Raw genomic sequence first — 13,871 nt, 5'->3', positions numbered from 1 at the left:
CCAATCAGGGTGCGCGAATTTGATTGACAGTCGCGACTCGAGCAAAGTTTGCACGGTTGTAAGTTGAACTCGTTTGAATGGGTTGTTGTATTTACACGTAGTTGTCAAATGTGAAAGTTTGTTTCGTAGGCCACGGTGAGGTGCGTTGCACTGTAATGGTTTTCCAGATGTAAAGTAAATCACTATATAATCTTCCCACATATTCCCTCATTTTGTGGACACCTTGTCGCATACTTCTTTTGCCTTTCCTGAGGCTGTCATGGTGACTTCCAGAGTCACAGTTGCTTAAGTGTCCTGTATTGGTCATTTGTTGCTCGACCCTTCACTTCGAAACAATCGCTTAGCTTTGTGTTGTTTTCTGCGTTCATCAAAGTAATTTTGTCAATTGATTTTTTCGTACATGCACTAATACGCAAGATCACATGATTGATTTCGATTAAAAAAAAAAAAACGCCTCAAATTCTCACCAAATCAAAGGAAAAGCAAAACCAATACAGACTTGGCTGTAATTACAGTAATTCGATTTATACCCATAATTCCCTGCTAGCAGAGGTCTCTTTCTTTTGCGTTCGCTGGGCTGACGAAAAAGACCTCTGCCATGGGTCGAAACTCACTGTGTTGAGAGTGCACGGTTACTTAGCGACCGAACCAAACGTTATACTCCAAATCTTGTGCGAGCTCGCTTAACAACAGTGGAATTACTGTAAAGGAATACTCGAGACACAGTGGGCTCAATTCACAGTCAGCAAACATATCACGTGGCATCCGTTTTGAACAGTGCCGTCCAAGATCGTGGATGCCGTTTGGATCAAAGTTAGTTTTGAACCATGGCAGGTCTCTTTCCCACATTCGTCATACCAGTGAACGCAAAAAAACAGACCTCTACGAGCCAGGGAAAGCCCACAGCCGCTCCAAAGGTAGAACTGTATCAGATTTTAATTAACACAACTACTAATAGTTGTGACATCCCTATCCTTCGTAATAATTCATCGAAAGAATGGAAAGGCTCGTTCCCTTATTTTGAGAGAACGAATAAAACGAGGTTGAGCCGAGGTTCGTTGTAATAACGTATCCACCAATATTCATCGAGAATAAAGAGAAAAATTAATTTCACAATGTATCATACCGGGTGCTCGGGTTACAACGCCCTTTTGTTTTGCGTAAAGAAATGAAACGTCTCGGCTCATCATTCACCATGATTGGTTTGGTGAAGTAGAGGACACGGGCAAGGATTTGGGATTTGTAAGTGTGAGCGGTGGTCAGCGACCATTAGAAATAAACAATCAATCGAATAATAAATGGCAGGTATATATTAATATTTCTAAGTCACTAATGAGGACTGAATTCAATACACAGTCCACCTCATGCATGCAGAAGATAGAAGTATGACTCTGTACAGCTAAGAGAAAGTGTTCAATAAGATGGACGACCGTATCATTTGAGGTCCAGTCCACCATTCTGATTTGAAAGTTTTGGAAGGATATCTTAGAATCCAACCAAGTTTCAGGAGGCATCAAGGGAACAGTTACTGCAAAGTATTAAATTGGAAAACTACTGAACTGTGGGATATTTTGCAGCTAGATGTACGATTCCACGAGAATGCCTCGAATCGCCGGAAAGTACACTGGAATCTCGTGCGCTAATTCGTTTCCTTACTCCACAACAGCGGTTCGATTCCCGCTAGTTACACTATTAAACAAACTGGCGATTGACTGAGGCTAAACAATAGGCCATTTCCGAGTTCAAGTCTGCCTCTTCTTCAAAGCGAGTCTAAGTGCGAAGTTTTTCTTATGAAAATTAGTTTTCATTCATATGCAAAGTAGAACTAATTACCATCACAAAAACTTTGCACTTAGACTCGCTTTGAAGAGGAGGCAGCCATGAACTCGGAAATGGCCCATTTGAATACCGCTCTTAATAGAGAGTGTGCAAATGACCGTGACTATATTACGGGCATGTGAGTGTCCCAAAACTGAGCTTTTCAAGAACAATGTGCGCTGACCATGTGTATTAAGCTCAAAGTACAGGTACTTAGCTTTACAAGATAGCTGTTCTCTGGCGTTCCAGTCAGTGTATAATCCCATTTGCTGACAAAATACCCATTCCCGTGTATGAGAGTTCGTCAACTTCATGCAGTAAAAAACTAAAATTAATCTGGAATTTAGTTAACTGATTTAAACAAGCATTAATCTTAATTTATCATTACAAAAATAAATATATCGCTTGATTCAAGTTAATAATCGCTGTTTTTAGCATCTTCCTCTGTTTGAAACAAGCTCTTTCATTAGCAGAAGTCTTTTTTCAACACTTTGTTGGGAGGAGTATCACGTAACCTATTCAACCATCCCCGAAAATGTTTGCAAAAGCTCTTAAAGACGAGGTTGGATGGGCCGACTGGTAATACTCTCTGAAATAGTACAGGCAAGTCTCGCATCCCTTAAGTATTTAAAGCACCAATACGTGCTTAATTTTTCCTACCTAAAAGCATGTCCGTCTTTTCTTAGGCCAGGAGAATCGCGTTGCGATTGTCTACCATCTTCTTTTTTCCATTTCTTGCTGGCTCAAAAAGTCAGGTCTGACAACAGATCCACTGGACGCATTTCATTCAAGAGACACTGCTCCATCTTTTCTGGGCCAAAAGTAATAGATTTCTTAGCCTTGAAATGACATTGCAATATCGAAGGCTTGCCGTCAATCACTGGTTTTCTACACTGTCCTTATAATCTTTCGTTGTTCCCTTAAATCGTGAAACACAAACAAGACAATGTCCTCCCTTCCAACATGTCTCGTCGGGAGGAATGATCTTGAGGAAGACTAAGTTAAGCTCCAGCAGAAGGCACAAAGGAGTCCCGCTAACCGCGAATTTCAAGCTTCATCTTGATTTTTTATTTATTACTGATTGCACCACAAAAAGTATCCCGAAAATAATATACCTATCCCCCGACGACATTGAGTTCATCATAAACTTACAGAATTTGTAATTAATCGCCGCAAATTAACATTGATAAATCTTCTAACACAAAGCTGAGCATCAAGGACCACTGCTCTCCTCCATTTTGGCTTTATCCTGTGGTTTCTTCTTATCGAGTAAAAGATTTTCATGCTCATCGTCTTCAGCCTCTCCACCCATCAATGAAATGAAGCCCCAGGGTGGCTCGTCCTCAAATAACCGACTGATCGCTAGTAAAGCACTGGACACGACCGCAAGGCCAAAGGTGAAGTAGACGAATGTTAGAACGGTGAAAGCAATGACGTAGCCTGGGTGGTCTTTTTCGCTGTTGGAAGGATGTTGTGGAACGTAGTCACCAAAACCAATGGTGCTAAGTGTGATGAACGCAAAATAAACTCCTTCAAAGAATGTCCACCCCTCGTAACTATTGCCTATGGCGGCAAGCAGCAATATCATTCCAGTTACCATGAGGAATATGCAAGCTACAGTTTTCAGGTATATCTTCCGAGGTTCTCGTTTAAAGATTTTTTCATCTACAAATTTCCAAAAGTTTGCTGTGGTTTCAGTGATTCTCTCACCGATCGATTTTAGCATCAAGCCGGTGATAGGGATTCCAAATATGGCGTAAAATATACAGAATATTCGTCCCCAGATCGTCACAGGAGCCATTTTCCCGTAACCTAAGAAATTGTGAATATATTAAAACAGAAAATAAATAACACTCTATAGATAAGAGTGTTTTTACGTTCTAAGTCCTAACTGCCACCCAAATTTAGCAGCAGTATTACTCTAGGATTGGACGCAGTACGGTCTCAGGCACTTCTACTGAAAATTGCGCGACGAATCAAATGGTATGAAAATTCATGATTTCAGATTACTGTAAATTCTCACGACAACGAATAAGCTTAGAAATCGTTCTCCTTCGTCGACTGCAATGATAATATGACGACCATAATCATAATAATAAGAATAAGAATAATAATAATAATAATAATAATAATAATAATAATAATATATAGAATTAGCCAAGACTAAAAGCGGAGCTCCCGGGTTATTTATTCTTATAATTAGTAACCTGGCTGCTTGAGCCTGCGATCTAATCGAAACCTAGTATCTGGTCAGCGGTCAACTTTAAAAAAGAAGCTGACCTCGATGAGCTCTAAACTTGAGCCCGTGATATCGTCACGTGATATCGTCACGTGACGATTCACGTTGGCATAGAAGGAGGGGTGGGCGTACGGTCGTGTGACCAAAACCGAATTTTCTCGAACACATGGGTTACCGTGATATTTCCTTACCCATGTTGCCATAATAATAAGAATATTAATAATAGCTATTAAAAGTAATTAAAATTGTAACTCCATGGCTTCGAGGAGGTTTGCGTGTGCTATAAAATTTCTTAGTGTTTTCGATCTGAAGAATACTGTCAGCTGAAACTGCTTCCCAGTTGTAGTTATTTTGAACAGAGTTAAATGGTAACTTTGTTTTGAAGTGTAATTAGACTAAAAGAGGTAGCATTTATACTTTGCGTTTAATGGATGGCAACGCCTTTACTTAAGGCCTGAACCTGGTTCTTGTCTGACTTTCAAACAGTGTAGGATTTTCGTGTAAGTAATCTGCTTTCTATTTAACGCTGATAAACATCCGTTATTTGCCCAGGAATGATTCTTTTAAGTCCAGCAATTTAATAAAATATTTTTTGGGATAAAAAAAGTCTATCACCTTAGCTACTAAGGACACGAAGTCTTAGAAAAAGAGGAAAACCAAGTGTTTCTTAACGACCATGCAGACAACTACCTTTAATTTTGCATAAATCCTAAAGCTTTTTTACTAAGGTGTGATGCGCTTTCTCCCTTTTTGTTCATTACACTTAGGTTTCTTTTTAGTTAAATGGATTTCAGCCGCTTTAGCATAGTCCTAAATGTTCTGCGATTGTTAAACTAAATTTAAGAGTTTTTTTCCTTAATGACACGATGTGCATTATTTCAACAAATGGGTTTTAGTTATCATATTGTTAATGACTAGATTCAAAATTTTCGAATTACTAAATTTGAAAAAAAAAAATATGTGAACAACAAATCGGCGCCATGTTTCTGTGGTACACGCAGGATTAAAGCTTTCGACATGGTAACTATCATGGCTGACAATTCTAATCGTTTCTGAGAGTCAAAAGCTTAATTTTTTTTTCAGGAAAATTTCTTATCGACAAGAATTTTTCCCCAAGATAAACTGATTTTGAATTAAAAAACAAGTGCTACATTGTCAAACATAAACCAACGACGAATACATTTCCTTGTTCATCAATGCCTTGCGTTCGTCTTTCAAGTACTTGTAAAGGACAATTTTATCTTTTCTCTGATTTAAATATAAATTAAAACGCATTAGTACTGGTTTAGCTCTTTTTTTTTTAACATGAACGTTGCTATTGTAAGCCCTAATTTAACTTTGCTGATCACGAACAACAAATGAAAATGATGACCACGGTGGAGCTCATGATGAAAGTACAGATATAATTTTTACGATTATAAACTCTTCTGTGTCTATCATACTTGAGGGTCTCAATGGGGTTAAGCGTGTGTCGCGAATTAAAATTAACCTTTGTTCGAGACTAATTAATTATCCAAGATGGGGATCAACAAACAGCGACACAGAGACGGAGCCCTAAAAGATATTTCTAGCGCGAGAAAAAGGGACTCGGGATTAAAAAAAGAACGGCTGATAATATTTTATGATATATTACGGGTGCATTGCCATAAGGGATGTTTTATTGCTCAAATTATCACAGAGCTCGGTTGCGTCCACGGTTGATTGATAAATCATTTGCATGTGCCCAAGGCACCAGGTCTTTTATAGTGCGTCTTCGTGTTTTTGTTACGTTGTTACAAACGTTGGCCGTGTAGCACTTATATTTCCAGACTTAACTGATTAGAGTGTAATGTGAAGTGCTATGGACCATGTGAGCGTTAGCCCTACTAATGGAAATGGGCCCACACAAGGACAGAGAAAAACTCTGACCAGGGTGGGAATTGAACCCACGACCTTCGGGTTACATCACCGCTGCTCTGCCGACTGAGCTACAAGGTCAGACGGGAGTAGGCCGTGGGAATTGAAGATGTTAAATTCACGGCAATGAGCATGTACAAGTACAAGGAAGGGTTACATTTTTACAAACGTTAGCAGTGTAGCATTTATATTTCAACAGACTTAACTGATTAGAGTGTAATGTGAAGTGCTAGTTTTGTACCCCATATGAACCATGTGAGCGTTAGCCCTACTAATGGAAATGAGCCCACATAAGGACAGAGAAAAACTCTGACCAGAGTGCGATTTTGTTCAACAGCGATATGTTGAAACCGTATGCCCCTTCTTTCAATCGTGCATGTTGAAACATGTTGAGTCGAAGTTACATCGATATTGATGTTGTGTTGAAACCTTTTGTCTACCCCAAGCAGTCAACATAATTGAAAATCGTTTCAACAAAATCGAAAGGATATTCAAGCAAATGCCGAAGCCTTTGCCCAGGGACTAATGCAAAGGCGATAGCAACGGCAACGACACAGGAAAAATAATTGTTCTGCACGTGCGGCACGCACTTCAATGCATTTCTTTGCACGACATCGTGATCACACAATTATAACAATGAACCATTCGTTTTCTACTTTTACTTTAAAACCGGTCGTACACATCCAGTTACAGGATAGTTCGCCCGTATTGTACAACGTGAACAAGACGAAATTATCGCGAGGTACTTGCGATAGCGCTAGGTTATATTTTGATAACGTTACCTTTCTCCTTTACGGAAACAACGACTGCTACTTCATCGAAAAAAAGCAGTAATACTATTGGCCGTGGCCGTGGCCGTGGCCGTATCCCTCCTGGTTTCTTAAGCTCCCTACCACGCAGTTTAAGCAAAGACGACTGCTACGACAACGACAATGATTGGTTAACAAGGAAAAATTCATGCTACACATGCAGGTAGCATAATGAATTCGTGCATTTCTCTGCCGAACTCCACAAAACAACAACGTGAAATCACCAAATTTAGGTTTTGACGACAAGGTAAGCAAATAACAATCAACCATTCATTTTCTGTTTTGTTTTTTTTTTTTTCACTTTAAAACCGTTCGTACCCATCCAGTTACAGAAAATCATGACAAAATTTTAGGTTCTCAGGGGGTGCACACGACCACCCGACGATAACTTGTCAATTTTCTGGACAAAAATCCACACCGATCATATCAATTTTATTCCGGGAATGTGGATACACAATATTTATTGGGGTAATCGCGAAATTAATACAATAATGGAAAATAATATTTTTAGACTAACTGAGCCTCGGAGATTATGAAGTGCGTTCGAGCTACCTTCCTGTTCGCTGAGATATTTAAAGATAAAGTCCCTGTGGCCGTGGTCGTCATCGTTGCTAAGCGCCCCATTGAGTGGAATAGGTTTTGAGCCCTTAAGACATCAAGGAAAAGAGCAAACTGTAAATGAGTGTTGTGTTGAGTGTTGAGGACAGCACTCATTTACAGTTTGTACTTGGCTTCTGCTGAGCCGATTATAGTCCCGAAATTCTCACGACCTTCTCCCTTTTGGCCTTGTAGCTCAGTCGGTAGAGCAACGGTGATCTAATCCGGTGATCTAACCTAAGTAAAGCCTGGTTTTCACTAGGGACGCAAGCACAAACGCAAGGATAAGCAGCTTATGCTAGTGAAAACGAACGTCGACATTAGCATCAAAATCAACCACGGCATCCGCCATTTTGTTCAAATGCTCAGACGCGGGGAATCTGGAACAAATGCTTTAATTGGCCAGACGTAGCAAATTTCACACGTCGCAAGCGAATGCAAGCATATAAGCACAAGCACAAAGACAAAAGGAAAAATTTTGATCCTTATGCTTTTGCTTGAGTCGCTAGCGAAAACCAGGCTTAAGAGATTTTTCTCTACATGACGCACAAAAAAAAGTACCTGATGCTGTTAATCAACGAAGGTTCTTAATCAATCTTGATTTCTGTCAAATATATCTTGTTCCAAACAATTTTTAACAAAACTTGTATGTTTAGGTTAAATGTGTCTTTCAAAGAACAGCAAAGACTGAAATGGCAGTATATTTGAAGTAATAGAAAAAGAGTTGGCAAGTTTGTATAGCTTGGTTTATAAATAAAAGGCTCTGAAATAAACCCTCTTTAACAAACAAATTGAAACTCCCTAAAAGAGAATTGTTCGTTCAAATGAAAGTTGATCCGCATGGGAGAAGTCAAGCGTCTTCACTGACGTCATAAATTGATTGTAAAAAGATTAATCCTCATAAAAATGCCACTAAGAGCCGGAACGGTTTCAAGCTGATATGTGTGTGATTATCACTTCATTAGGCTGTTAACTGTTTCTTAATAACACAAATCCAAAAAGAAATTAATAGAAAAGCTGAGCTTTATGGGCAAGCATGACGTGTTTCCAATCTTCCGCTCTAACTCGGCATTTTCATTTTGTAGTTTCTAAGACTCCAAAAACCAAAAAAGGACAAAAGGCAAAAAGGAAAGGGAAAAGCCTTAACATGTAGAATTTAAGCAGGACAAGGAGCATAATCGAAAAGTCTGGAGGTTTAAGAGAAACACCTCCGCGCGAAACGGAAAAACAGAAAATGGAAACTAAACGGTACCCGTGAGCTATAATTTACGCCCTTAGTTTTAATGGAAATGCCTAGCATAGGTTAATGTGGTGAATGTTATAATCTTGAAGGTAAAAAGAAGTAATATATGCAATATTCGACAGAAAGCCTAGACGAAAAGAGATAAGTCCGAAACACAAAATAAGAAAGATAATAGCAATTGGTGACAAACACGTCTAACCCAACTATCACCCGAGAAATTTGGCGGGTTGTTATCGCAAGACCTTAATTTCCGAATGATTGTCAAGCTTAGCTTGCTGTTAAAAGAAAGTCTCTTAGCTTTACTTAACGGACCAAAACTGGACAATTCTCGAACATATTTTTTTCCTCGAAACTATAAATTGCTTAGCCTCCATGCTTCCATCAAAATTGTCCAATTTAGAACGTATCCGGTTTACAAAAGCCAACTATATTGTTTAGTTCACTTAGATAAAGACGAGAAAGGGCAACTTCTGGAAAAGACCGAGAGAGGATCGTAATTGTGGGCCAAATCAAACGAAACTAAAACGATGAGGGCTTTTAAAATGCACTTTTGATATCGACAACGATACGTAGGTGGACAATTTCAATGCTTAATCAGAAAATAGCGTATAGAACTTTTACTTATTACCTAAAGGGTATGCGAATATTGCTTTCAATTGTTTCTTAACAATTCACAGATCTAAAGGTATTTACTCTGGGGAGCCACAACACTTGAAAACGTAATTTGCGTTTGCTGATTTGAATTGTGCGTCTATTACGGTATTTTGAAAGAGCTGACAATGGCAGAGAAATTGTCTTTTTTCATGGTAAAATAGTTCTATCACGTAGCACAGTGATCTAGAGACAGTAGCTTATCTGTTTAGTTTAATAACCAAAAACAACATCCTAACTAAATAATTTTAAAGTAAACAATTGGTGTCAACTATCGAAATGAATTTTGCCAGAGTGTAGACCTTCTGAACCCAAAGGGAAAGAGACGATTTTAGAATACGTAGATCAGTGATTTTAGCAAATCATTTCTTAATGAAAACATATAACCTCACTGCAAATTTAACTTTTACATTTGCCGCTTTTCTTTAATTCCCTAAGACTTTAATACAACATACAGATGACAATATAAAATAGACACAAGGCTTTCTTTATTCTTTGGACTGAGATAATCATTTGAAATCAATTTGTTTGCAACGCTAACACAAATTGCCTGAAAAATCAAAATTCTCATATCATTCCAACCGGATAAGAAGTATTAGAGTTAAAAAACTTCTTTTCCCATAAATAAGAATAAAATAAGCAAATTAAAATATAAGCCGGAAACGGTAATTCTATTTTTCGCGGGAAACCTTCGTCTTAAGTAATGTACCAAAAAAAATCGCGTCTTTCAACTATATCGAATTTATTACATTCCAAATTCGTTCATTTTGCGCGAGTCAGAAAAGAATGAATGAATATTAGATTTTTGCCTGTTGGATGGCTTGATGACCAAATTGTCTTGGATAAATGATATTTTCATTTTACGTCTTCAATGGCGATATTTAAGCATTGAGGATTAACAGAAAAACTAGATGTGTGCTAAGTCTCGGTGATAACGAACGTGTTAATCTTAATGAATGTGTTAATCTTAACAGCTTTTAGGCCGCTCGAAAAGTGCTGCTTTAAATGCAAATTTTTTTTTTCGAATATGAACGAAGAAAGGCATCCCACGTTTTTTTCTCTTCTTTTAAATTTACGTAGAAAGAAAGAGCAGAATCGTTTTCTCGCTCATCATTCAGTTCATTGTACCTGATTTTCTTTGCATTTTCTGTCCCTGTAAACCAAACTCCAATTTATCGCCTTGGATAAATGCATCAGGTCCCTTTCTTTATTTATGGATTTCTGATGACAATAAGGCCACGAATTTGTCTTTAGCATTGTATTTTATACAAAGCAAACCAATGCGGAAAACTAGCCATACGTGAAAATTATGTAACACTTAACACTGAACATTTCGCTGATTTTTTTGTTGGTATCTTTCTTGGATTCCTTCCACGAGAAAGGAATATGAAGAAAGAATAAATGCTGTGTTCAGGTGTTTTTTGACAAAAACCCTGAAAGTGTTAAAATACATTTAAGGTCTCGGCAGGTGTCTCGCCATTACTGAATGTAATTTCTGGCTATTTTCATTTCTGTTTATTGTAAACAGAGCTCATTTGTCCAAAGCCGCAAATCCATCCATCACTAGCTCTTCGATGCTTTGGCCTATATCTATTCATAACTAGAAATAAAATCTGCGAATCCGCAAATTGAAGGGAGGCTCGGTTCTTTTACTGCCGGACACAACCAGGAACATACATGAAATTGGTAGAGACTGAAATATCCAGATTTGTTTGATCGGAAGTAATAGAATAAGACCTTGTAACAAATTGGTCCTCAAACGTACTTCTCGAAACCCTAATTTGTCCTTCGTTGTCGATTGTTTCTTGCCATTAAATATACGTAAAGAAGTCGCTTTTCACTCTTTCGCAGGCGAAATCAGATATTGTGAGAAGATAAGACAACTTTAAACAACACCACAACTAAAAAAGAACAAAATTACTGATTCGAAGGGTAACGAATTGAAGGGAGTCCATGATTCATAGTATATCCATCATAACTTTTACTGCAATGTTTTGTCCGTGTCTGCATAAGAATTTGTTTTGCCCGAATGAACTTGTTTCCTATCAAACAAATTTCTGTTTCTCGTATAGGTTTGATTGTTGAAGATTATGGGATCTTTCTCCTCTCCTACATCATGAAAAAATGCTACATCTGCTTTTAAAATAAATACGCGGTTTCTTTAGCACTGGTGGAAAGTTTCGCTATCCTAGAAGCCAACATTTTGGGTGTAACATATTTTAGTTTAGTGTGGTCTCTACAGGACACAACATGTTCGTGTCTAGAATAAAATATTCATTTGTCAGTAATTTCTGTTTCGATAGATATGACAGATTCGCGCCTTGAATAGGCAAAGCTTACTCTTTTATTTACTCGCTCGAAAATAGGCATTTAATGATATCCCTTCTAATTGGGCAGCATATACAAAATTCTCCATCAACGCTGAAAGGCTCAAAAACTATTTTTCTTCGATTTTTTAACGAAAGTAGGTTTTGTTTTCATATAGTGAGAGAAATAAATGAAGCGCTTAGATTCGATTGTTTTGTTGTCGTCTTCTCTGCTTTAAGTTCATAATCTTTTGATCGGTATTTTGCATAATATAGCAACCCACAGCTTGAGTTTGCGAACATTGGGTTTCGCTGCGAATGAAAAATTCGAAGAAGCTACCTGCAACTGTCATCGAGTGAAAAATTAGAGATCTGTTTTGTTTTTGTGCTCTCAACCTACGTGGAAGGCTCAAATCTTTTGTCTTTTACAACTAATAAATTCGCCAAAGCAACAAATGCACTGCTCGCATCCGACCAAAACAGGAAATTTAGTCAACTGAATATTAATGTGCAGTTCTAGTAAACGCGCATTCGTTCAAAGGTTCTTTCGAGTAACCGGCAAAAAAAGAAAGACATCGACTACTTTTCGAGACAGAGCCCTTTTGACTTGTGAAAATGCGTGTTTTTGGTTAGATGTTTGGAAATTATCATTTTATGTCGACCAAAAGGCAAACTACTGTGAGATTCGATTTCGTTAAAAAGAAAAGTTTGACAGCAACGAATTAAGCTTTGAGATATTCCATTTAAATGAAGTTACCGGTTAAAGTTAAAGATTTCGTTCGATCGCAACAATAAATAGGGGTGCAAACTCAACACTTTTGGCTTCGTGAATCGGCAGCTCCAAATTTACGCGCAAAATGTTCCGCATCACACAACAATGACCAAAATACGCGCGTAAACGAAGATAGACCGGAGATGATAGCTGTAAAGCGAAGATAAGAGCTTCTACTTCGCCCGCATTTTATGGTACACCGCAAACAAATTGTCGATCCCGACAATCAGCCGTAGTGCAACTAACTGTTTTCCTGTATTATGAAATAAATGCCGCGTAAAACACGCATGGAAAAGCACCAAGAACGACATAAATGTATTCCATGCGCAAACAAGGTTGTGTGTATTCTTGCATAATTTTAAAAATAGGTCGAAAATAGAGTCAATTTCACTCACCAATCGTTGTCACTACCGTCCCAGTGAAGAACAACGATCCAGCAAAGCTCCAGCGATCATACCCAACATCAAAATACCCATCGTCGATAGCTTTTGAAATTTCATCAAATAAATGATTCATTTCTTCGTCGGAAATGTTATATTTTGCCTTCATTTGTTGCTGAACCTTATCAAAATGGTGTATTTCCTTATGCTCTGCTCCAGATTCAATTGTTTGAAACACAGCCGCGCCGAATAGTAGATAAACAAGGAATAGCGTCGTTCGTAGAACGAGATTTTTAGTTGGGCCTTTCAGTGCCCTCAGGAAGTTTAAAAAGAAAACCCCCATTTGGTGAGAGAGCAAAGACCGTGTGCTAGCTGGCGTTCGGACGGCGCGGGCCGCGGCTGTGTGTTAGTGATCGACAAACGTGGTTTTTTCTGATCTACCGGAGGTGGGTTCTCTGTCCACAATCCTAACTTGATAAGCGAGTGACGTCACAACTGGCAATATTGTTGAGCAGCAGAGAAAGAATGGCTTGATTAGGGGATATTGTGTCCGTTAAAATTGCATTGTTAAGAATTTATCAGTAACGCCCGCTGCTAACTCGAATGCAAAACGCGCCAAAACAATTTTTGGAGCCGGCGAGAGTTCGTTCAACGGACAAATAGTGACATTCGACCTGGAGAGGTTGAGCTTTGAAGATTCGTTTGCCGTATCAGGCAGCATAAACTTTTCAGCCTCTATTATTTTGAAATTTTCCATATAAGGCGGTCGCAATCATTTAACACAAGGGGGATTTCCGCCATTTAGGAAATTTAACATACAATCTTAGTTCCGGTGCTTCGATCTACATGCAAATTACAATCTCCTCGCCTTATACCCTTTGCATTCTTTTTTTCTTTTACTTTCCGTCTGTCTTCTCGTTGCTAGAGTTTGGCCTTTGGAATAATCATTTTGGGGAGCATTGATTGAAAGAAATCCATATGTTTTTTTTAGATTGCGGGCAAAGCCCAGCGAGAGAGGAAAAAGTCACATTGTCCAGTGCACCTGCCGTGAAGAAACTGAGCAACGCAAGAAGAAATTAGATCAAAAAGCACAAACCAGGGCGAAATCATGACATAGTTCATTATGCAGGACAGCGCCGAGGAACTTGGCGAGGTTTCGA

General features: G+C 38.5%; 1 protein-coding gene across 1 annotated transcript; it reads right to left on the bottom strand.

Annotated features, from left to right (window-relative positions):
* Window positions 1-1,996: 1,996 nt before the first annotated feature.
* LOC138043852 (two pore potassium channel protein sup-9-like) lies at window positions 1,997-13,187 on the bottom strand. Its single transcript, XM_068890335.1, has 2 exons — window positions 12,727-13,187; window positions 1,997-3,630 (listed from the first exon to the last, which is right to left on the bottom strand). The coding sequence occupies exons 1-2, from the start codon at window positions 13,052-13,054 to the stop codon at window positions 3,032-3,034; spliced, it is 927 nt and encodes a 308-aa protein (XP_068746436.1). The 5' UTR covers window positions 13,055-13,187; the 3' UTR covers window positions 1,997-3,031.
* Between the last annotated feature and the right edge of the window lie 684 nt (window positions 13,188-13,871).

Source organism: Montipora capricornis, chromosome 3 (genome assembly GCF_036669925.1).
Source record: "Montipora capricornis isolate CH-2021 chromosome 3, ASM3666992v2, whole genome shotgun sequence".
NCBI classification, from domain to species: domain Eukaryota; kingdom Metazoa; phylum Cnidaria; class Anthozoa; order Scleractinia; family Acroporidae; genus Montipora; species Montipora capricornis.
This window is presented reverse-complemented; position numbering and strand designations above follow the sequence as displayed.

Excerpts from the sequence above, each read along its gene's own strand:
- LOC138043852 (XM_068890335.1), bottom strand. The coding sequence starts at position 13,054 with ATGGGGGTTTTCTTTTTAAACTTCCTGAGGGCACTGAAAGGCCCAACT. Across the intron at positions 3,631-12,726 it reads GACGGTAGTGACAACGATTG|GTTACGGGAAAATGGCTCCT; the intron begins GTGAGTGAAATT and ends ACAATTTCTTAG.